We start from the raw sequence: 24548 nt of genomic DNA, 5'->3' as shown, positions 1-24548 counted from the left end.
AACCCAGCGTGGCCTCCGAGCCGAGACTCGAGCACTACTAGTCTACGGAGCACTTCCGTCCCTCGTCAAGTCGCAATTTTTATTGCGCTCTTGTTTCTTCCCTCTGCTCCCCTCCCCACCCACCTCTCTTGATAACTACGGTCCGCCGCCGAGAAAAAGGTCCCGCCTTTTTTTCTTCATCCTATTGGATCGATAATGCGCTGTTCTGGGCTCCGAGGTTTCCAAGTTGAAGGAGCCGGACATGGCTTCCACGTCCCTGGGGCCGGCGTCGGCTGGTCATGCCGGCTCCCGCCGCCGCCACATGTGCCGTCGAGAGCTCTTCCGGCTGTGGCCGCTCCGGATTGGAGGCGGGAAGGGGTGAGGGGTGGGAGATTGGGTTCTGTCGTTGTCCGTGTGAAGCCCGTGGAAGATGAGAACTTGTCGCCGGCGGCGCCTTTGCGGTTGTCGGCGGACCGGGCGGTGGAGGAATCGAGGAAGTCGGGTCGGAATTCGAGCTCGCTTCCTGGTAGGTTCTTCATTCTTTGTTCAGCTGGAAAAATGACCCTTTTCCTTGTGTATCTGCTCCGTTACGGTGTTATACTTCTTTCTTTGTGTTGGTTTCCGCAATCACTGTATTGCTTTAGTCATGAATTATCTGTCGTTGTGATTGCTAATTAATTTTTCATTGGCTAGTTTAATATGTTCAAAGGTTACAGTTTTTGGTGAGCCATGTAATTTTTCTGAAGCAGAATATTAATGATCTGATTAGATACTTATAAGAACTTGGATTGATCTCTTGTACCGATACAAAGTTTTGATTTTATATTGCACCCTTGTCTTTCCCTGTATCTGAAAGAATTAGGGGAAAAAAGCACAACCTTTGATGCATGAATTCAGCTGTCAGTAAATTCAGATTAGTCATTTTGCAATATTCTACCACTGTAATACATGAACTTGATTTCTTTTGTTTTTCTCTTGAATCAACTTGTGGAGGATAGGTAGGGCTATGGGTTTTGTTTTTTACAGTCTTAGAATATCTCTAGGAAACAGTTTTCGTGTAGTAACTGGATAACACAGAATGAAACGCTTTTATCTCTAATTTGTCGAACAAAGATGAGAGATTTTATTCTTTATATTGTCTTTCTTTGTCATAAGATCTCCTCCATTCGTGGACATAAAAACTTGTGGAGGAGTAAAGACAACTCATAAGAATAGCCTTGACGTTAGTGAGATACATGTTATAAACATAGTGCCACTTCTATTTGACCTTTTGGAATTAATGAGCAAGTTAGTAAGAGGTAGGGGAATCAGTTCATGGCCATATGAGATGGTCTTTTGCTCTTAACAAAGGAATTAATGATCCTACAAACACTTAATATGGATTCTGCAAGTGCTGTTTATGTTTCCTTCAAGTATATATAATGACTAGATTTATAAGAACTATGAAGAAGTAATAGTAACAATAGATATATGTCTCTCATACATGCCTTCCCTAACTAGAAAAAGTCTCATAAGTGCTATTTTTCTTGGAAATCTCACATTCTGAAGAGAGTCAACAAGATTAGTATCCAGGATCTAGTTTCATGGTGACCTGAGCATTGGGCGGGCATGAGATGATGAGAATGTCTTTGATCTTGGATTAGCTAGCTGTTATTCAAATGTAATTCTTGCACCACTACCTGCAACTACATGCACAGAGAAGGAAAGAGGAAAAGAAAACATTGCATGACGGATGTTTGGTCTCTTAAAAGGAAAAAGCTATATGAAGGCATGACGGGCGACGTAGGTTAAATTTCCAAGCAATCTCTGTGTGCCAGTAAAGGTGCCACACAAGACAGAATTTTAAGTGGAGTTCGACGGAGATGAAAATGCCACAATTAAATCGCTTTTGTGACAATGTCATATCACCCATGAGTGCACAGAGATTGTTTTGGTGACTTGAACCCCTGACATTTAGATTGGAGCAACCTCACCATGGTGCCAGAGCTCACCCTCTAACCTGGATAAAATGTCATATGAGCTTTAATATGGTCTAAATTTATGGCAGTGTATTCTTGGTAGTAAATGATAGCTTCTCAATATGCAGAACCATTGTCATTAACTGATCTCTCTGTTTCTGAGCATGGATCTAAAGTACATGTAGGATATCAGGTATACCCCTTTGGATATACAATTATATTCTGTTTTCATTCTGAGGATTACGGCTGCTATGATCATGCACAAAATTTATTTCTTTTTGTTTTTCTGAATAAGGTTCACTTGGTGTCTTCAGTGAGGACTTTGTCCTGAAAGCATACCCACAGGGTGAAGCTGTTCCATGTGAACAGTTTGAGGTTGCATTCAAGGTCAATGAGATATCATCTTAGTTGAGCCAAATCAGCCTAAACACCAAAGCATATGATTTTTGAGCATTTACAGGCAGTTGTACTGGCAGTTGTACTTTCATTAGTTGATAAAGCAGTTCTGCCAATTGAGAATTCAATGGACGGAAGCTATCATCAGAATTATGACTTGCTTCTCTGCCATAATTTGCGCCTTGTGGGTGAGGTGCAGTTGTCCATTAACCACCGTCTTGTAGCTCTGCCAGGCATGCACAAGCAGCAGTTGAGGCGTGTTTTAAGCCGCCCACAGGTCGATTCACATTTCTGTATCCATCTAATTATGGACATTTTATTCTTTTGATTTTTTATCAGTAAGTTCACCTTCAGGCACTTGGCCAATGTGAGATTGCATCGAGCACGTTGGATGTTGTACGAGAAAGTGTCGATGACTCTGCTGGTGCCACTCAGGTAGCTCATAAAATTTGCATATCTTCCTTGCAAGCCTTGAAAGTCTGTCTTTGACCTTTCGGAGCCTTTTCCACAGTTGATAGGGTTTAAGGGATGCAGGAGCAATTGCAAGTGCCCGGGCTGCAGATATCTATGGGCATAATGTGCTCGAGGAAACTATGCAGGCAATGAACTTTCTCCTATCACTGTTGGTGTGGTATATCTTGTTTTCATGTGAAGGATGATTTTCTCTAAATTGCAATGCGGTTGTAGTCAAAATAGATTTTTTAATATCTTAATTATATCATTATCACATGAATTCTTTTTTATCCTTGTGTTTGATTGTGAGATTGGGAACATAATGAATTTTTTTTTTTCCCATTTTGAGTTCCATTGTCACTGGAACTGCATGCCCTTAGTAAATCATCAGATACCATTATTAAATGCATTAACAATATCTGTTATGTTATTTGCCCTGCTTGATTTGTTTAATGTCTTTTCTATCAAACAACTGCTCCAGTTAGTAATGGCTTCCATTTCGACAGGATTCTCATGAGTCAGAAAACATGGTGGCTAATCAAATGATAAATAGTTCTGCACTGAGACATTGTTTACATTGATTAAAATGTGCAATGAATGTTTTTAGTAAAAATTACTGCCATATTGGTGAAAACTAGAACATATTTATTCTAATATTTGATGAAATATTTTCTGTAGTTTGCCAAAATACATAACTAAGATATCGTGGTAACTGACTGAATAGGAAGGAATCTCATAGCTTAATTTGGTTCATCTGACATGGTTATATTCCTTGGTAAGGCCTTCAGGTATATTGAATGGTGTACAAATTTTGAGGAAGATGGTGTGCGCATTCATATCAAGGCACACTACTTGTCCAACATATTTCTGTTTTTGACATGCATTGTATGTTCCAGCTTTTGTCGTTGTATCTTTGTAGTTTTTCTACTTTGGTGGAAGTTTAGAATTTTACTTCTTTTTTCTACCTCTTTTCAATACTATGTATTCAGATGTTATCATCTATTAATGACAGGATGTCCCCAAAAATGTTTTGAGATTTCTTGTCCTTGCTCGGGAACCTATAATTCCAAGGATCGATAGAGCCTTTTAAGGTATTAAACTGACATGCTACTTTTATTTGGACTCAGTTCTATCAAGAAATGTAAAGGGATTATTGTCACTAATTGTTTCAGACTAGCATAGTATTCACTCTTGAAGAAGGTCGTGGAGTATTATTCAAAGCACTGGGACTTCTTTCTCTGGGGAAGATAAAATTCACAAAGGTATCTAAATAAAGTTTTTTAGTGTTCAGCCTTTTAGCTTAGCAACGATATCATTTCATCAAAATAATATATATATATATATATATATATATATATATATTTTTTTTTTTTTTTGTTGATGTACTGTAGATCGAGAGCAGGCCCCAAAGGAGTCGCCCTCTTAGGGTTGTTGATGACTCAGCAGACGCATTGCTATTCCTTCGACTATGGTCATAGAGAGAGGTTATTAGAACATCTCGGGGCTTACGTACGTATTTTAGCTTTACATTCGTCAGTGTCAACCAAAACCAAAATGTCTGTGTTCTTCGGATAGAGAGTGGAAGTGCAATAATAACTCGTTGAAGTAGGACTTCCAAACTTTGATACGTTACTTGCTCTGTTCATCGTGCTCATGTTGAGTCATTATTTTTCAACTATAAACTTTGATACGTTGCTTACTCTCTATCCACTTCGGATAGAGAGAGGCAACCCGCTGTGCATCACCAAACCAAGAAAAATTTCACTTCAAATGCATTATTAGCACTCAGAAACTGTTCAGAGAGAGAGAGAGAGAGAGAGAGAGAGAGACTCTGTTGTGCTGCTATCATTCATCAGACTGATTTGAAGATCTCTATCTAATAATTAATTATCTGATCCGCTAACTGGATTGCCTATTTAATGCTTATCATGAATGGGAATCAGTTACCTCTGTTTTGTTTTTGTTTTTGCATGTAAATCCTCCACGGCTAAATGTACCAGAAAAAATATTCATTTCATATATATACACAAAAAGAAAGAAAATTCTTGGATCAAGAACAGTTCATTCTTTGGAATACATATTTTCTTTTACAGCTAAAATGACGACTAGATCCTCCGGACAACTTGCTCCAACCCATACGTCATAAGATGCTCAATCAAATCTAAGATTTTTAGGTGGAGACAGCTTAGAAGGTGGCAACTAAAATAACAGAGGCCATGGAAGTCCCACAGCAACCAAAAGCAGAGAGGACGCAAGAGATAAGGACGAAGACACCCCATGTGGTGCCTCTCTCCCGTCCCACGCACGTGGAGGCGCAGGTCCTCTCTCTCTCTCTCTCTCTCTCTCTCTCTCAGACACACACTCAGCTATGGCTTGAAAGTAGTTTCCAAGGCAAGCAGATGAGTAACTCGTCGCGAGCCCGAGCACACAGAAAAAGAAGAGAAACTACTGGCAAGTCTATCTATCAATGTTGACCTCCTTGGGATCGGCATCACAACTTCATGCACTGCACTCTGGAAGAGCATATCAGATTCGTTTGTTTCATCAAACTCGGAAGGTCTTTTGTTCCTCTGATCGCCAGTTCATGGTGAGCATGGAAGAAAGGCTGGTTCTTCTTCTTGTTCTTCTTCTTCATGGGTGAGGTGGTTGAGAGGTCATCATCGGAAACATGGTCTTTGTGTTCTCGTTGGCAATATTATTTTGCCCTTCCATCACATCATCACATGATGAATCCCTGTTGGCTGGTGAATGATGTTGATGGGGTAACTGCCATGTGGTCGAAGGGCATTGCCAGGACCATGTCGGCTGGTGCTCAGTTGGTCTTGCATCATTAGAAATGGAGGCAACTTTGCTACTCAACACTTGGTTTCAACCACTTGTTGAACAAGAAGCATTAAGGTTTCCATGTTTGAACACTTTCTCTGTCCTTCTTTGCTGATGTATTCCTTAGAAAGAACACTTTTTAACTGTCATGGAGTAAAAGAAGTTATATCTGATGGATGCTTTAGGCACGCATCATTGCTGTTGCTTCCAAGAAAACATCTGCCTTTGCTGTTGCACTTGCTGTATGTAGTTTACTCCACATGCAGATGATGATGAAGAAGAAGAACAAAAGTGAAGAACTAGACATGCATATGTTTGCCTGAATCAGCAATTCATGCTTCATTAATTCTGCACAACGATTACTTCAGGTGTAGGAAATGTGAAGCAAAATGGTTGACCCCAAAAGGTCATCGCATGTAAACATCCTAGAATTCACATGATCTTTACTTTTTTTCTTCATGTGACCGTCATGACCCTCTCTTCCTTTGCGTCACCCGGATGATCTCTGCCCCACCTGGGGGACAATTAGGCCAATCTGCACCAGTTCTTCCAAAAGCAATCCACTGAATAGCAATCTCATCAGGTTATTCTTTCTTCCTATGTTCTCTTTTCCCCTCACCTCTTCGGTTGGTGCGTCTCTTTTCCTTCCCCGACGGTGCACCACTAAGAGATACAGACTAAGAGTAGAGAGGAAGAGACTCTGCTGATAAAGAGCCAATTTTTTATCTCTTGTTTCCCTTGTGAAGCAAATTCGATTGCCTCCCCTGCCGAATGCGTCCGTTGGCTGTTGTGATTTCCCCGATTCCTTCTGTTTCGTTCATATGCATCGTCCGCTGAGAAAGGTGGCATCTTTATCGTAATTCGAGATGGGCGGTGGTGATCGGAGGGATTTAGCAGCGCAATAAACAGGGGAGAAGAAGAGGAGAGCAGCCATGAGTTTCAAGAGAGGAAGTGGTGGGGGAGGAGAGTTGTGGGCAAGGGGAAAGGTGCCCAAAAAATGGACCTTTTTGCTTTGCCTTGGAAGCTTTTGTGCTGGTCTGCTCTTCGCTAACAGGTGCCGATTTCCTCTGTTTAGTTGCTTCACTCGGAGCCCTTTGCTTCCTGAATTCTGTATTCCTTGTTGTGACCTTTAAATTCCTTTATTTCATGAATCCTTATAATTTCATATTTTCGTTGTAAAAGCCGGATCGAGTCTGTCTCGTGCTGCACTAGGTCCAATTAGTATTCAATCTCGATTAGATTAATACATCGAAGCAGATTAGAAAATTCGGTTCTGTCGATCGTTGTAGGAGGAGATGAGGGACTGCTGGAAAATATGGTGGTACAGAAAGTTGCTAAAATGAATTTTTTGACATCATTATAAGTTTTTTATATCAGTTCTGTAAGGATGGATGAGATGAAGAAGAATACGAGGCCAAGCATTCAAAAGAAAATTGCAGAGTATCATGTCTTAGCTTCTGCAAAGTAGGGTAATTTTATGTTTTTTCTTTGTTAGATACTGAATGATACTGAACAGATTTTCTTCCATTTATATGTTTATTATTATTAGTATTACTATTACTATTATATATACAGCGGTTTAAGTTGTAGTATTTCTCAACATCAATCATATTCTGTGCATCACCAAGTTCCAGTCCTTTTGTTGTGCTTTGGATTTTTCAATGAACCTACCTGATTAAAATATGTTGATGTAGAAGATAACTCTACTCTTTGGTCTCATTAGTCGATAGATAGCATCATCGCATGCTTTCCTTTGAAAAACTTGTAGTTTTGAGTACGATCATGGTTTGGTACAAACTTCGATCATTTTAGACAATTAACTTGGTGCTTCGATCGTGATACTGAACAATGGTGACTGACAGTTGGAAGATGCCTGAAGCGAAGGACATCATCAGGACATCAGGAACAGAAGATAAACTGAATCTAGTTGCCAACGACTGTAATCCGAGAATAGTGAGTGCATTAACCTTACAGGCAACTTTCCTTCATTTATCATTTCAATTTAATTTTTATCAATGACAATTTGGTTAGGCACAAATTTGTTGCATTCATTTGTACGAGGAAAGATGTTGTGTTCCATTTCTTTTTTTTTTGTGTATCAGATTAATGAAAAACCAGAGCCAAAAGATATCCTCAACGGAGTTTCAAATGCACAGGAAGTTATACAGTAAGTCTGGGCATTGTTTTGGTGCAATCAGAAGAATTCTGGATGAGTTTCGATCGATAACCTCTAATCTGCTCGGTGATAAAAACCTTTTTTTATGCAGGACACTGGATAAGACAATATCAGACTTAGAAATGGAATTAGCAGCTGCTAGAGCTACACAGGAGTCGATACTCAATGGTGCTCCATTGTCGGAGACTCCGAAGGCTGCCGAAGCCACTGGTCGAAGAAAATATCTGATGGTTGTAGGAATTAATACTGCATTCAGCAGTCGTAGGAGAAGAGATTCAGTTCGTGCTACTTGGATGCCTCAAGGTTTCATTGTTCTACTTACATTTGCTTCTTGTCGAATGATAGATTTCTTGGATCTGATGATCGATCAAATTATTTGTAAATAAACATTAATAGGTGAAAAAAGAAAGAAATTGGAGGAAGAGAGAGGGATCATCATTCGCTTTGTCATTGGTCACAGGTGCGTAACTGCGGTACTATCATTGCAAAACAATTCTTGTAGATTCTTTCCTTTTTGACTCTTTCCATGTTCAGTGTTAGACTGTTTAGTGAGCATGTGTGTGTACATATGCAAGTTTATCAAGCAATGAAGTGAGATAAAGATTGTGTGCATTTTCTAGATTTTGCACATGACTATTGCATATAAACTTAATTTCCTTCTAGGCAAAGCTGTAGAATCTTTCAGGAGAATTAGAGATCTTCTTGATATACAAATAAGGAATTTTACCTCTACATCTTTAAACATTATTAGGTCGCAAATGTTACTACCGGGCGATCAAAGTGAAGAGAAATGACAATGTTACAAATAAGGAATTTAAGAGATAGTATTACAACTCTATTTGGTTTTCGAAGACATTCTCTGATAAGGTGATCTATAGTGAAACTAAACTGCCTTGAGATACTCTCACAGCGCTACATCTGGTGGAATTTTGGACAAGGCAATCGAAGCCGAACATAGAAAGCACGGGGACTTGATGAGGCTGGTTGGTTCGGTTTACTCTTTCTAATTTTCTTAGCACAATATGTGTTTTCTTTGTTGTATGTATGTAATCTTGATCTGATGTTTACAAATAAATGTTTTCAGGATCACATCGAAGGCTATCTCGAGTTATCAGCGAAAACAAAAAGTTATTTTGCAACTGCTGTCTCTATGTGGGATGCAGATTTCTACATCAAAGTAGATGATGATGTTCATGTAAATATTGGTACGTTAAGCGATTGTTCTTATTGCCTACATATGTCTTTTGTTCAGCAATATGAGGTTTTGGATCGAATCATCATCATCTACTTTTGAACATCACGTAGCAACTCTTGGAACGACTCTTGCTAAGCACCGGTCGAAGCCTCGGGTGTATATTGGATGTATGAAATCTGGTCCAGTCCTAGCTCAAAAGTAAGCATTTGTTTTACTGGATAATATGTATGTTTTAGCGCTAGTCTTGATCTCAAACTGTTGTTACCGGACAGGGGGGTGAGATATCACGAGCCCGAGTATTGGAAGTTTGGAGAAGATGGAAATAAGTATTTCCGACATGCTACCGGTCAGCTATATGCAATTTCCAACGACTTGGCTGCTTACATATCCATGAATCAGTAAGCTACATCTTTTACATCCGTTTCTTTTACATCTTTTACATCAATAAGCACGGAACCAACCTTCCTTCCTTGCTTGCTTTTTTTTGCTGTCTACTTTTACTCTGAAAGCTGAATTATACTTTGCTTCTCTTGAAATCAGGCATGTGCTTCACAAGTATGCAAATGAGGATGTTTCACTGGGATCATGGTTCATCGGACTAGACGTCGAACACATCGATGACCGCAGACTATGTTGTGGTACCCCACCTGGTAAAGCTACTGATTCCAGCGTTTTTTGTTTGAATAGAGTCCACAGTCAGTCATGGCCTCTACTTGTTTGCAGACTGCGAGTGGAAAGCACAGGCCGGCAACATCTGTGTTGCCTCGTTTGATTGGACCTGCAGTGGCATTTGCAATTCAGCTGAAAGGATCAATGAGGTTCATCGGCGATGCGGAGAAGGCGAAAAGATGGTGTGGGATGCAGTCTTCTGAAATAAGCAGAATCCCTTCCGATCTCCCATGGCAGCAAAAATGTGTCGTATCAATTCATATGTTTATTGATGTAGTGCGTATGTGCAGTGCATTTTTTTTGTTATGAGAGAAGATCCTCAAAGCAGTAAGGGGTATACAGAGAGAGAGAGAGAGAGAGAGAGAGAGAGATGCTTGATGGGCATGTAAAGAAAACCATCTTCAGCTTTGAGTTCCTCAGAGATGGATGGCAGACATCGTCGCGGATGCAATGGCAAATTATGGGTGTAAAACGTAGCTCATTTGACCTGTGGGTGGAAGTGTGTTGTCGACAACAAATCAAATGAAAGATGGCCTTCTCTGCACTCAGTTTTTTTTCCTCTTCCGAATAACTGATAGAAGTTTCTTCACTTCTTCTTCGATAAAGCTTTTACAATAATTCTTCTTATCTTCTATTATTTTTTTCAATAATAAATACATACAAAAGTAAAGTAAAGTAAACTAAAATGTGTTCCACGTGTACAATAATATAGTCAAAATCAAGTCACAAGGAAATACAAATGATACTGATCATCACTCTAACCCAAAAGAAAATTCTTCTCATGTATAATAACTGTGTATTCATGGTTACTATGCTCTGCTGGACCAAACTTGGTTGTCGTGTGCAAAACAAGTCACAGGCTTACCTATATTATGCTGTGAATTCTATAACTTTAACGAGTGATACGTATTGATCCGATGAAAGATTAATAAGTAGATAATCATATATCGGATAATTAATATTATATGATTTTATATCCCTCGACGTAAGTTCTATTGAAATAAGTCTTTTGATCAAAGTATTTTTCTTCGTTGTCTATTTCTCAGTAGAAATACTCATTGGTGTGTTAATGGTCTTGGCACTATCCAAGTGAAACCATTTTAGTAGATTCAAAGTATACTTAGTTTGATTAAAAAAATATCCATTCACTCCTTAAACTCATTTCAAATTCTTGACTCATACTTTTGGTAAATAATTAAATATTCATTCTCAGAATAAAAATAATATCATCAACATAAATTTGAATGATAAAAAATTATTTTTAAATTATTTAATAAGTAATATGGTATCGATCTTACCTTTCAAAAAATTATTTTGAATAGGAAAAGAACTAAGCCTCCCATGCTAAGTCTTAAGGGCTTACTTCAACCCATATAAAACTTTAGATAACTTATAAACATGGTTCGGAAAAAGAACACTTTCAAAGTAGTTATTTAATATAAGCTTCTTTGAAAATAAAACCACTAAGAAAAATACTTTTCACATATATTTAAAATAATTTAAATTTTTTAAAACATGCGTAGGCAATGAATATCCTTATGACTTCAAGTCTTACCATAAGAGTGAAAATTTCTTCATAGTCTATATCTTTTTTTTAGTTGAAACCTTGGGCCACTAATCTAGAATTATTTCGAACCATGATACCTTGTTCATCTTGCTTATTCCTAAAAACTCATTTAATATCAATCATAAGATGATCACTAGGTCTAGAAACAAGCGTTCAAACCTTATTTCTTTCAAATTGATTTAATTCTTTTAAAAACCCATGAGTCATCTTGGAGAGCATCGTCAATACATTTAGATACAATTTGAGACAAAAAAAAAATAGCATTTGCATAAAAATTTTTAAATGAAGAATGAGTTTGAACACCTTTCAATATATCTCCAATAATAAGCTTCTTATGATGTACATCTATATACTTCTATTCTTTGGGTAAGATTTCTTTGGAATAGATGTATGGAAGTTACTTTGAGAGGAAAATTATTATTTTAATTCAATTTATCAAATCCAAAATTTTTATCAAAATTATTTTCTTAGTTTAAAAAATATATAAAAAATAACATAAACAGATTCATCAATAACTAAGGATCTCTTATTGAAAACTCGATAAGCTTTTTTAAGAAAAATATATTTCTCTTACAAGTTCTTTAGTTTCAATTTGTGTCATTGATTTCATACTAACATAACATATCCTAGCCTTCTATGCCAAAGTCATACATCATTGTTTAAAACCAGAAAATAAGTTTCGTCATGACAACCGTCAAGATCAATAGTATAACTATTATTGCGCCTTAAAGCGATCTTAGATTTGTTTTTATGTGATTTCTCTACGATGTAAGCATTAGATATCACTTATCACATAATTGACTAATACTTAATAAGTTATGTTTTAAACCATTTACTAACAAAATATCTTAGATCAAAAGATTTGATTTATTACTAATAATTCCAATGCTAATGATATTTCTTTTATTATTGTTGTTTCGGTTAGTGAGATTTGAAAAGTATGTTGGATCTCCGATCATATGCCTTGAGCATCCACTATCAAAAGATCATCCCTCGTAGCTCTTATTCGGAGACATTCTTATTATTGAAGGGTTATAAGAGATATTCTTATTATCAACGGTTATATAACTCATGAGTGTTTTAGTCTTTGTTAATATATATTGTTTCTATTTTCATCTTTAATCCATCTAGTTTTAGTTTTAGTCTTATCTTACCATTTAAGATATATATTTGTGTGTTCAAAATCTAAATATTTTATAAAAGGTAACTCAAGGTTTGAAATTGCTTGACATAATAGTATCATCCACCGGGATTTCAATATCCTCTTCAAATCTCTTTTCCTATCACTAAACTTTGATCATATATATTGTTTCTATCTTCTTCTTTAGTCCATCTAATTTTAGTCTTATCCTACTATTTAAGAGATATTTGTCCATTCAACATCTGATTTTTTTTTAAAGGTAACTCAAGATTTAAGATTGCTCGACATAATATCATCCATGGAAACTTTTTTTTTTTTATCTCTCTCTTAAAAGAATTTCATTATAGATGACCTAAATATTATTCTCTTCAAATCTCTTCATTATTCTGTTTCAATACCAAAATTCTTTCCTAACACTCTAAAAGATTAGTTTATGAAAGAGTGGAGGTTTATCCTCGCTCGGGTTGATACCTGATATCGTTAATAATATTTTTAATCTTAAAATATTTATTTCAAAATTTTGGAATAGATAAAAAGTGGAAATATTAAAGATAAAAGGGGAAGTATTAAAGGAGAATAGACAAAAAGAGAAGGCAAGTTCCAAAAGGGGGGGGGGGATGAATGAGCTGCAGGAGAAGAGGATTGAGGGAGGCAAGTTCCAAGAACATCACTCCTACACATGTTGCTCGATGCCAAGACGTGACGTCGCCGCCTTTGAAATGGGAATGGGACCGCCACCACCACCACCACCACCACCACCTGGTCCTTTTCCCGTGAAATATGAGCTATGCGACCAATTACTATTGTCTCCCGACGTCCGCCATACCTCGCTGCCAACACTTCAATTATTCCCACCTCCCCTTGTCAAAGTCCACGCACCCCCACAGTAGTAACCCAATGAGGCAGTAGCAGTGTGCCACTTTGCCACGCCTCTTCCTCCCATTTCCGATCACGCTTTGTCTCTGTTATTGTCCTCGAATCATCAAACATGTGCTCTCCTGTTACTATTATCATGATTGTTGAACGTCAAGCTCATTGCCAAACAAGCAGTGCTTCCCAATTTTTACACGGCCAAATCACACACACACACAAAGAATCTTCTTTTCCTTTTTTTTACTTTTACATGGAGAGGGACGGAAACAGTCTTGTAAGATTCGGGCGCTGCCGTGGGTACGACCTTCAACCGAAGAAGCCCGTCTGGCTCCAGACCGCGTCGCGAACTCGGCTCATGTCTCGGCCCTTTAGCGTCCTCCCCGCGCCCTCCAGCACCGACGTCGCCATGCTCCTCCCGTGCGCCCTCGCCACGTACTCGTGCGGCGGCAGCCACTCGTCAGCGTCCCCCTCCCGCTCCGGCGCCGGCCCGCCCGAGCCGGCACGAAGCGACCGAGGCCAGGCCGGCACGTCCACGGGCGCCGACGCTGCCAACGCCGGGTGCCTCACCTGCGGCCGTTGGGAGGGCGCCGCCCCCCGGTACGCGCCCTCGAAGGCCAGGGAGAGGCCGCCCACCTGTCGGTGCCCCCAGGGACGGGTGCTGGCGTGATCCGGGTCGTGGCGGCCGTCGGCGTCCTCCGCCTCGTGGGCGGGCGCGAGGAAGGAGGACCAGACCTCGGCTTCGGCGAGGTCAGGGAGGTCGTCGGCGCAGGCCACGTGGCCTTGGTCGCCGAAACGGGCGGGCGCAGCGAGGAGCCGCTCCGCCCAGCGCCTGCGTCGCGTGGCCATGATCACACGCTGACACAGAGCGATCGCGGGAGGGCGGGCGGTTCTTGTATTTATAGGGCAAGCGCTTCATTTCGCCGTATGTTTCATTTGGGGGTTAGTTTCATTTCGTCCACTATCTCATTTGACGCTGGGCCCCGCGCCGCTGCTACCGTGTCATAGCTGAGACCTGTGGGCCCACACGGCGTGGGTAGGAAGAGCGATTGATTGGTGGGACCGGGGTTTAACCCTATGCATGCATGGATGCATGCCCATGCGACAAGGCTCCCGTTTCCTGCACAAAGGATTCCAACTAAAATCATGTATCATATCATCATAAACCATCAAAACAGTTCATTACTATCGACTACAATTTTGTATGGTAATGGGAGGTTGTGAAACAGTGAAGATTCCTGGGAGGCGGAGCAGAGACTCTTTTCTTTTTATTATCAATTTTAGTGTAAATTTCTGAATCATAGGAATACTCTATGCGGATATGCCTATAGTTTATTCATGATACATTTTATATATATATATATATATATATATATATATATATATATATATATATATATAATGTATTGGATGGGACAAGAAAAAGTGACGGCTGTCGCGGCACATTGGATGGCTGAGGATGATGGAAGGAGGAGGCTTTCTTCAGGTAAACAAAACACTCCCTCCACCGAAACGAAAACACTTACGTACCCAGCGAGCGACGAGGATGGATGGATGTGAGAAAGGATCGGTGGCTCAAACTTACTCCACTTTAATGTGTCTACGTCAATGTGGCCTATAGGAAAAGGAGACCACTTCAATGAACTTGCATTCTGATTTAGATGACTTAAGAAGATAAACCTCTAATTGGTTTTTTTAATGAAAAAGATAAGATAGTAGTCAAAGAATTATTCCTCAAAATTAACATGTTAAGTGCATGGGTTGGTGAAGGACATCAATTATTTTTATATACAGGTGACACCCAACCGGAAGAGGAAGAAGAGAGTGAGTCTCTCTTTATCGGAAAAGAGGGACAATAATATATATATATATGTATGTATGTATGAGAAATAATTTTATCATATATTGGAGGAATAGTGTACAGTGTGTCCGTCGCTGCGAGGGAGTGTAACAGTCTTTTTGGTGATTACGACCATTCAGGGATTCCACCGAAGCACACCAGACTGCTCCCTCGTCTAGATGGAGCCATCGAACACAGGGAAAACTCATCTCATTGGTTGCAGGCCGTGGACCCCACTGATCGCGTCGTTTCCATCAGAGACTCATGCGTCTGGTTGCTGGACCGATACATGAAGGATCTGCAAACCCATCAGGCCCTCACGATGTTTGGGGACGTCCATCGACGGCACCAGTCCTGAAAGAGGGGGCCCGCTCACCGAATACCGTCAAGTTCTGAGCCCCACCTCACCCGGGTAGGGGCCAGCAGGAAGAAGCAGAGAGAGAAAACACACCTACCAACTCTCTCTCTCTCTCTCTCTCTTTCTCTCTCTTGGTGATACTGGAGTCATCAACCTTGTTCCAGACACTAACAATTTGAACTTGTCAAAAAGGCTCTGCTCCTTGGAAGCATTACCCAAGAAGTGTCCCCCCAGCGGTGGCCTTTGGAACCTCTTCCATTCCTTGGGAGAAGGTGAGGGAGGTAGGGAGGGGAGGAGAGGTTGTGTACTCACAAAATGTGTTCGCGTAATCCTTCCATGTGGCGGTGAGACCGCTGAAATGGACATATGATTGGAAGTGGGCGTGTGCCCAAGTCTCCTTTCGCTGTAGCTGCTAAACATGGGGGAGTGGGGAAGAGAAGCAACAAGTGAAGTGAAGTGAAGTGAAGTGAAGTGAAGCAGTACAGCATTTCATCTTCCTCTTGGGGGTTGGAAGGGCCTCGGAGTTAGTGACATGATTGTGCCTTGAAAGGTGAGCCTGTCATGTCCTCACGGGAGTCCCCATAATTTGCTCTCTCGCATAAAACTCAAGTTTGATTCTTTCAATTTCTGTTAAAATGGGACTATTTCTTAACTCATCATCATTTTAACTTACAGATGAGTATGATCACAGATAATACAAGGATTGTTCTGAGCTTATATGAATACGAGAGTACTTGATGATCTTTGTCAGAGTCCATATCTCGTATCCAGTTTAATATAACTTTATTATTAATAATAATAATAATAATAATAATAATAATAATAATAATAATAATAATAATAATAATAATAATAATAATAATAATAATAATAATAATAATAATAATAATAATAATAATAATAATAATAATAATAATAATAATAATAATAATAATAATAATAATAATAATAATAATAATAATAATAATAATAATAATAATAATAATAATAATAATAATAATAATAATAATAATAATAATAATAATAATAATAATAATAATAATAATAATAATAATAATAATAATAATAATAATAATAATAATAATAATAATAATAATAATAATAATAATAATAATAATAATAATAATAATAATAATAATAATAATAATAATAATAATAATAATAATAATAATAATAATAATAATAATAATAATAATAATAATAATAATAATAATAATAATAATAATAATAATAATAATAATAATAATAATAATAATAATAATAATAATAATAATAATAATAATAATAATAATAATAATAATAATAATAATAATAATAATAATAATAATAATAATAATAATAATAATAATAATAATAATAATAATAATAATAATAATAATAATAATAATAATAATAATAATAATAATAATAATAATAATAATAATAATAATAATAATAATAATAATAATAATAATAATAATAATAATAATAATAATAATAATAATAATAATAATAATAATAATAATAATAATAATAATAATAATAATAATAATAATAATAATAATAATAATAATAATAATAATAATAATAATAATAATAATAATAATAATAATAATAATAATAATAATAATAATAATAATAATAATAATAATAATAATAATAATAATAATAATAATAATAATAATAATAATAATAATAATAATAATAATAATAATAATAATAATAATAATAATAATAATAATAATAATAATAATAATAATAATAATAATAATAATAATAATAATAATAATAATAATAATAATAATAATAATAATAATAATAATAATAATAATAATAATAATAATAATAATAATAATAATAATAATAATAATAATAATAATAATAATAATAATAATAATAATAATAATAATAATAATAATAATAATAATAATAATAATAATAATAATAATAATAATAATAATAATAATAATAATAATAATAATAATAATAATAATAATAATAATAATAATAATAATAATAATAATAATAATAATAATAATAATAATAATAATAATAATAATAATAATAATAATAATAATAATAATAATAATAATAATAATAATAATAATAATAATAATAATAATAATAATAATAATAATAATAATAATAATAATAATAATAATAATAATAATAATAATAATAATAATAATAATAATAATAATAATAATAATAATAATAATAATAATAATAATAATAATAATAATAATAATAATAATAATAATAATAATAATAATAATAATAATAATAATAATAATAATAATAATAATAATAATAATAATAATAATAATAATAATAATAATAATAATAATAATAATAATAATAATAATAATAATAATAATAATAATAATAATAATAATAATAATAATAATAATAATAATAATAATAATAATAATAATAATAATAATAATAATAATAATAATAATAATAATAATAATAATAATAATAATAATAATAATAATAATAATAATAATAATAATAATAATAATAATAATAATAATAATAATAATAATAATAATAATAATAATAATAATAATAATAATAATAATAATAATAATAATAATAATAATAATAATAATAATAATAATAATAATAATAATAATAATAATAATAATAATAATAATAATAATAATAATAATAATAATAATAATAATAATAATAATAATAATAATAATAATAATAATAATAATAATAATAATAATAATAATAATAATAATAATAATAATAATAATAATAATAATAATAATAATAATAATAATAATAATAATAATAATAATAATAATAATAATAATAATAATAATAATAATAATAATAATAATAATAATAATAATAATAATAATAATAATAATAATAATAATAATAATAATAATAATAATAATAATAATAATAATAATAATAATAATAATAATAATAATAATAATAATAATAATAATAATAATAATAATAATAATAATAATAATAATAATAATAATAATAATAATAATAATAATAATAATAATAATAATAATAATAATAATAATAATAATAATAATAATAATAATAATAATAATAATAATAATAATAATAATAATAATAATAATAATAATAATAATAATAATAATAATAATAATAATAATAATAATAATAATAATAATAATAATAATAATAATAATAATAATAATAATAATAATAATAATAATAATAATAATAATAATAATAATAATAATAATAATAATAATAATAATAATAATAATAATAATAATAATAATAATAATAATAATAATAATAATAATAATAATAATAATAATAATAATAATAATAATAATAATAATAGAAAGGGCCGTGTTGACCAAACAGAGTGTCTGTACAGAAGAAGCCTTTCACCTAAATCCAATCATTCGCCAAACAGAGTGTATGTACTCTGCAAGGAGGTGTTGCCCATTGGTATCTGTGTGTTGGCATCACTAGATGGCAATCGCATGATAATAGATACCCTACTAACCTGTGATGTTTGGACGTACGCACGTGTGAAGGCAAGGCATGCGAGGCCCGGTTTGGCAGCGTTGGGACTCAGCCACCACCCGTTTCAAAGGACACTCACCATGCTTGTAAATGGTCCTCCTCACTGCTCCAAGCACAACACAGGCAAGCAACTTGCAGGATCTGCAATCAAAACACACACAGAAAAGCCACTTGATATGGGTTATTTTGTATGCAAGCTTTAACTGAAACAATGTCTGGAGCCATTACTCACTAGTCAAGTGAAGCTGCCAAATTATTCAGTTCATAACAAATTACACACATAAAAAGGAAAACAAAAAACCCCCTAAAAACTAGAGATACATGACTTATACTTGGCAAAATCACAAGTACAGTCTGTATGCATGAACTAATTTGACATGGCCACCGTCTGCAACAACTAAAACTGCTACTATAGAGCAGGTTTTCAGGAGAACAATCACCATCAGCACCAACTCCTTCAAATCGAAGATCCAAATGTCTTTTAAGGATTAATGCTCAAACACTTTGAACGGTAACTCCATTATTATAGAATCTAGAAAATGTTATAGAAAAATTAAGAATGGTAAACAATGATGACAACAAGAGGCAAACGTGAAGCAACTACAGATTTGAGGAAATCAATCCATGTAAAGTTTTCTTTAAAAGCACTACAGAAAAAAAGAAAAGAAAAAGATCCGACATATTTCGCTTGTTGCTTGCTTCAAAGAATGATACGTGTATCATAAGGTAACAAAATATATACGATTACGAGAAAGAATATGATCATACAAAGAGAAGTCTCGTACAATATGCTCTAGGTTCTCGCTGTAGCTTGAAGGAGGCATCAAGGTACAAGTAGTTTCAACAACAGCAACTAATGCATTAAATGGCCCAAATGTATGTCCAATTCTCACCGAGCCAGCTGCGTTCCGCCTTGGCGATAGTGATCATATAATAAATACATAGTCATGCTTTAGATCTGGCACCAGCACTACCATGAAACCAAAAAACAGCCAGCTTGGTCGAATGGCACACATCTCTGATAGCAAAAAAAAATGTTCACGCTAAGACTTATGTTCAAGAACATGGCGCAACTGTACTTTCTGGTTCTCCATTCTCATCCCCAGGAGCTTTGTCTTCAAACTATGGTTCTTTGTGTCCCTTGACCATTCAACATATCCTTTTGTTCCTCTACCTACATGTGGGTTAATTGAATTAGAGGAGCTCCCCTGCTCCCCGCTCGGTGAGCTTAGACCAGCTTCACCTGAAATCATATCAGGGGATAGAGCGGCATTCAACAACCCACCATTCAGTAGCTTTCCATTTGATATATCTAGTGGGGTTTTCTTGTTATAGCTGTTGCTTGTACAAGATGATCTCCAAAATTTACCTATATAAGGCACCTTCTTCCTAGATTGTTTAGTGGTTCCTGAACAAATTTCACTAGTTTCACTTTTTAAATTGCTAGCATCACTTTTCAGATTCCAATCAGTTCTGCTAACTGATGCATGGCTTTCTTCATGGATGCCATTTGCGGATGGATCACTCCCTTTTGGAGAATTGCAAGAACCCTGACCCTCGGCATGGCTCACGCAACTTTCCAGAAAGATATCAGTCTCAGGGCTAACAGTGTGTAACCTAGAGGCATGACTTTTGGGACTGTAGCCATAGCATTTTTCGATCCCCCTTTCATTAGCCTCGTCTCTTGACTTGAGTTCATCAGAGACAAGGAAATCCCCTGAAGCAGGAGGCTGATTAAGAAATTCAACATCCTGGAACTTCATCGAGCTGGCAACCACATTAAGCACCTCAGCTTCCTTCAGCGATGATGCATTTGCATTAGTGATGTCACAACTTTTGAGAAAAGAATCTAAATCAGATTGAAGTTTGATCAACTCTGCATATTTCTCTTCGAGCATGAGTTTTGCATCGACCAGCTTCATCTGTACCCTCTCTTCACGCCAAACCTCTGCCATCTGCAGCATCTTTCTCTCTTCATCCACTTCCTCCCGGATTTTTGTTGATTCCCTCTTCAAAGATTCTACTTTGGCCTTGTCGTCTCCAATCTCCTTTGCAAGTTCATCGCATACCTCCTCCATAAGCTCACGTGCCTTCCTCTCCTTCTCGTAGTTTTGCAAGTACTGCTTTGCTGATAACTTGGCCTCAGCAAGCTCATTTACCAGTTTGGAATTCAAAATCTCCATCCTCTTCCGGCTTTTTCTCTCTCTATTGAGGTCATCCTTGATGGATGTTATAATGTTCCGAACCTTCTCATGCTCATTGATCTGCCATGAAGCTTTTTCCTCTCCGAGTTTCTTCAAGTAGTGATCGAGCTTTTCCTTGGCAGACTGTCTCTCTTTTTCGAGCTCATTAATGTGGCAATGAGCCTGCTCGAGCTCTGCTTGGAGAACAGAAACGACAGAGGCAGTATTCAACCAATCTTTGAGAAGCTTCTGGTGACCAAAAGTATGGTAGATCCCTTCCGCAGATCCTGAGCACCCAGCCTCCCATTTTGTTGTCCTCTCCAATGCGAAATTGGTAAACATGCCAGAAAATTCATGCTGCTTTTTGGATAAAATCAATTAAAAGGATGCCGTATCAGATTGAATAATCAATACTCCTAATAGCATACCGACCGCAAAGATAAGATTACCTTCTTTATGGTAGTTTTGGACCTGCTGGTTGAACTAGGACTAGCAAACTCATTACTAATGCTAGTATGGAGGGCCGTCCTATCATGATCACAGACATTCGGGAAATTCACATGCCTTGGATCAGGCTGCAAAATTGCACAGATATGGTAAGATAATAAGCAATAAGAAGAAGAAGAAGAAAAAAAAAGTAGTACACAATGGGCATAAATACAGACACGATTTGCCACATGAAAGAAGCACCATATTAGGACCACTTCTTAGAGCTGATACAGGACCACAACAGAGGAATCTAATCTAACACAATGATGCCAACTAAAGAGATGAGAAATCTCATTAATATTAAGAATCAGTATCCCGATCAAATACAATGAGCAAAACGAATTCCTTTCTCTGAGTTGGTTTTTGTGATACTAAGAATCATAATCACTTGGAATTTCCAAAGATGTCCTCCGATTGAGGCGAGAGATAGATTGACACTTGACAACACACAACAACAACAACAACACACAACAACAACAACAACAACAACAACAACGACAAAGCCGAAAGATTTACACTTCAACAATTTTGAACAATCAATCTACTATGGATACAGGAGAACCTTCTTTCTGCATGGAAAAAAAAAAAAAAACAACATTCGATCGCTTCCTCATTTCTTTCAATGGGAACTGTAGGGAAAAGAAAAAAAAGCCATATTTGGGACGATCAACCAAACCTTGCAACAAATTCGAGCAAAACTCCTCCATATAGTCCAAGAAGGAAAAAAAACGGGGCAAAAGATAAACAAATTGCCATTTCCATGACAACCGAGGTATCGTTCTTCCCAGTGCAAGGGTTCTTGAACGACGAGATCAAAGCATTCACCCACTATGGGGTATCATTACACGGAAATCACGGGTAAAGCAGCGAATTTTAGGCTAAGAACCGAATCAAAATTCAAGGTTTGCCATATATGTTACCCTAGAAAGCTTATAGTACGGTCCTACCTCGAATCCAAGCCGACCGCCGCTGCCTACTTCCACCACCTGCGAATGCCACAACGCCGCCGCGAGCGTCCTGGCAGAGAACGCGGCCGCCGACCCTCGGACGTCTTCGTCCTCCTCCTTGCGCCTCGAGCGGTCCGCATCTCCGAGCTTCCACGTCGGGAGGGGAGTGGCGGGGCGACTCCGCCTTCCGCCGGGGAAAGACGGGTTCTTGATGCGGCGTCGGCGGCGGGCCCGTCGAGGGGTGGTGGTGGTTTTGGAGGGGCGGATGGCCCGAGCGGTGCTCTCCGGGAATTGCGTCCGGGCGGCGGATCGCCCCATTACGGTGTGGCAGAGAGAAAGGGATGACGCAAAGGAGATGGATCGTACCAGCAAGTAAAAGGGGGGAGAATGACACTCGAGAAATAGAAAAAGTAATGCGATCACCCAAATGATAGATTTCTGGCACACCAAATGTCAATGTTAACAGTAACGTACAGTTGATTGTAATCATTAACCATACTACCGGAATCAATCTAGCTGCTAAATCACAAGCTCGAATCCCAATCAGCGACTAGATTCCATCATGGTAGAAATAGCGCACAGCATCTGTATGTGTGTGTCAGCTTCCCAGCAAAGATAAAACTCGAGTGTCCTGTTCTGTTCCTGACCGCCAATACCATGCACACTGCCGCAGGCAGAGGTGAATTAGGAAGATGGTTGCAGCGGAGAGGGCAGGAGAGGGCCACACCCCCCCCTCTTCTTGCTTGAAATCTAGCGAAGACTGTGACGCTGACAACACATGGCAAGGCCAGTAACAAAAGACAAGATTCAATGGGACTCCAACCCCATCACCCGTATTAGGTAACAAAACGCTTCCGATGATGGATGAGCCCCCCATATTTCCGATGGTCGCCTCCTTTCTCTGGCGCTGCCACTGTGCTGCTGATTTAATTATACTTGCAACTTTCTGCACGATGTGATCGAAGAAACCAATTTGACTTGATGTTAAGCCATGACTGGATCCAGCTCAGCTCTTTGTGATCCTCGATCATCTGTGTACATCCATCCAGGACAGAGATTGGTGGATTCGAGGGTGTCAAATAGCAGGAATTCCCATGGGAAGGATCCTCGGTAGAATATGATCTCCGAGTACTGAAAGCACGGACTATGTGGATTGAGACTTGGAGCATGCGCCATGAGATATGGGAGGAAGAACTCGAGGTGGAATTCTCATCCTAAACTGGTTGGTACATGCCATACACCAACAACAGTAAAGAATGTCGAGGGGACATTCTTTATATATATATATATATATATATATATGTATATATATATACACACACACAATAATATCAACATAATTAGTGAATACATTTTTTTTAAAATCTACCAAAATAAATCTCTAGGAACCCAGGCTTTTTCTAAGTCAATAAAAGTAATATAAAAATATTTCTTTCTCCCTATATTTTTTTATTAATTAACTTAATAAATTAATTATCTTCCAAACATAAAATCAAATTAATTTTCAAACATATTTGTTTCAAATATTATCCTACGTTTAGTAACTTTTTACTAAAGATTTATAGTACGAATCATGATTTTAATTTCTTTATAATTTGAATAATTTCACCTTATTTTTTATAAATTTACATAAAAAAACTCTTTCTCCATTCATCGGAATCTCATGATTTTGTTAAATAAACTAATTAGCTAAACTATTCTCTTGTCCCCTAAACTTTTTTAGATCAAACTTAACTATTTTCATCTACTTTAATGCACCTTTAACTTCATTAACAAAAATTTTATAAACAAATCTATAATTATTAAATCCACCACTATTGTTCATTGTTAAATCTAAATCATATGTGAAATATTTATTAAATAATTTATAAAAATATTTTTTTTCATCTTTCCTTAATCTCGTTATCACAAGTATTGCAAAAAAATTTATAATACTTGCATGTGAATGATAAATTCCAATATCATTCAGCAAATTTACAAACAATGAT

The 24548-nt window shown here is 36.0% G+C and overlaps 4 protein-coding genes across 5 annotated transcripts; 2 read left to right on the top strand and 2 right to left on the bottom strand.

Moving 5' to 3' along the window:
• The first annotated feature begins 14 nt into the window (after window positions 1-14).
• On the top strand, window positions 15-6033 carry LOC103991171 (arogenate dehydratase/prephenate dehydratase 2, chloroplastic-like). Its single transcript, XM_065115667.1, has 7 exons — window positions 15-505; window positions 2233-2610; window positions 2688-2768; window positions 2845-2932; window positions 3799-3877; window positions 3959-4048; window positions 4178-6033. The coding sequence occupies exons 1-2, from the start codon at window positions 196-198 to the stop codon at window positions 2343-2345; spliced, it is 423 nt and encodes a 140-aa protein (XP_064971739.1). The 5' UTR covers window positions 15-195; the 3' UTR covers window positions 2346-2610; window positions 2688-2768; window positions 2845-2932; window positions 3799-3877; window positions 3959-4048; window positions 4178-6033.
• A 194-nt stretch (window positions 6034-6227) lies between these two features.
• LOC135616459 (probable beta-1,3-galactosyltransferase 2) lies at window positions 6228-10193 on the top strand. Its single transcript, XM_065115666.1, has 11 exons — window positions 6228-6663; window positions 7472-7562; window positions 7712-7776; window positions 7877-8088; window positions 8182-8245; window positions 8696-8768; window positions 8870-8990; window positions 9091-9178; window positions 9253-9378; window positions 9521-9630; window positions 9704-10193. Exons 1-11 carry the CDS (start codon window positions 6542-6544, stop codon window positions 9850-9852), a joined length of 1221 nt encoding a protein of 406 aa, XP_064971738.1. The 5' UTR covers window positions 6228-6541; the 3' UTR covers window positions 9853-10193.
• Window positions 10194-13433: 3240 nt separating this feature from the next.
• LOC103991172 (protein S40-5) lies at window positions 13434-14111 on the bottom strand. The gene has a single exon (XM_065115220.1). It carries the CDS (start codon window positions 14074-14076, stop codon window positions 13537-13539), a length of 540 nt encoding a protein of 179 aa, XP_064971292.1. The 5' UTR covers window positions 14077-14111; the 3' UTR covers window positions 13434-13536.
• A 5552-nt stretch (window positions 14112-19663) lies between these two features.
• Window positions 19664-23833, bottom strand: LOC135616457 (uncharacterized). 2 transcript variants are annotated; one of them, XM_065115663.1, is made up of 3 exons: window positions 22561-23833; window positions 21574-21699; window positions 19664-21484 (listed from the first exon to the last, which is right to left on the bottom strand). In XM_065115663.1, the coding sequence occupies exons 1-3, from the start codon at window positions 22876-22878 to the stop codon at window positions 19985-19987; spliced, it is 1944 nt and encodes a 647-aa protein (XP_064971735.1). In that variant the 5' UTR covers window positions 22879-23833; the 3' UTR covers window positions 19664-19984. The 2 variants fall into 2 exon arrangements, with proteins under 2 accessions (XP_064971735.1, XP_064971736.1); XM_065115664.1 differs by having other exon boundaries at window positions 19664-21481; window positions 22561-23828.
• Between the last annotated feature and the right edge of the window lie 715 nt (window positions 23834-24548).

The sequence above is a fragment of the Musa acuminata genome, chromosome BXJ2-7 (assembly GCF_036884655.1).
Source record: "Musa acuminata AAA Group cultivar baxijiao chromosome BXJ2-7, Cavendish_Baxijiao_AAA, whole genome shotgun sequence".
In the NCBI taxonomy this organism is placed as follows: domain Eukaryota; kingdom Viridiplantae; phylum Streptophyta; class Magnoliopsida; order Zingiberales; family Musaceae; genus Musa; species Musa acuminata.
This window is presented reverse-complemented; position numbering and strand designations above follow the sequence as displayed.

Excerpts from the sequence above, each read along its gene's own strand:
- LOC103991171 (XM_065115667.1), top strand. The coding sequence starts at position 196 with ATGCGCTGTTCTGGGCTCCGAGGTTTCCAAGTTGAAGGAGCCGGACAT. Across the intron at positions 506-2,232 it reads GAATTCGAGCTCGCTTCCTG|GTTCACTTGGTGTCTTCAGT; the intron begins GTAGGTTCTTCA and ends TTTCTGAATAAG.
- LOC135616459 (XM_065115666.1), top strand. The coding sequence starts at position 6,542 with ATGAGTTTCAAGAGAGGAAGTGGTGGGGGAGGAGAGTTGTGGGCAAGG. Across the intron at positions 6,664-7,471 it reads GGTCTGCTCTTCGCTAACAG|TTGGAAGATGCCTGAAGCGA; the intron begins GTGCCGATTTCC and ends GGTGACTGACAG. Across the intron at positions 8,089-8,181 it reads TGCTACTTGGATGCCTCAAG|GTGAAAAAAGAAAGAAATTG; the intron begins GTTTCATTGTTC and ends AAACATTAATAG.
- LOC103991172 (XM_065115220.1), bottom strand. The coding sequence starts at position 14,076 with ATGGCCACGCGACGCAGGCGCTGGGCGGAGCGGCTCCTCGCTGCGCCC.
- LOC135616457 (XM_065115663.1), bottom strand. The coding sequence starts at position 22,878 with ATGGGGCGATCCGCCGCCCGGACGCAATTCCCGGAGAGCACCGCTCGG. Across the intron at positions 21,700-22,560 it reads GCGGTCGGCTTGGATTCGAG|CCTGATCCAAGGCATGTGAA; the intron begins GTAGGACCGTAC and ends GCAATTTTGCAG. Across the intron at positions 21,485-21,573 it reads CCAAAACTACCATAAAGAAG|CAGCATGAATTTTCTGGCAT; the intron begins GTAATCTTATCT and ends TTATCCAAAAAG.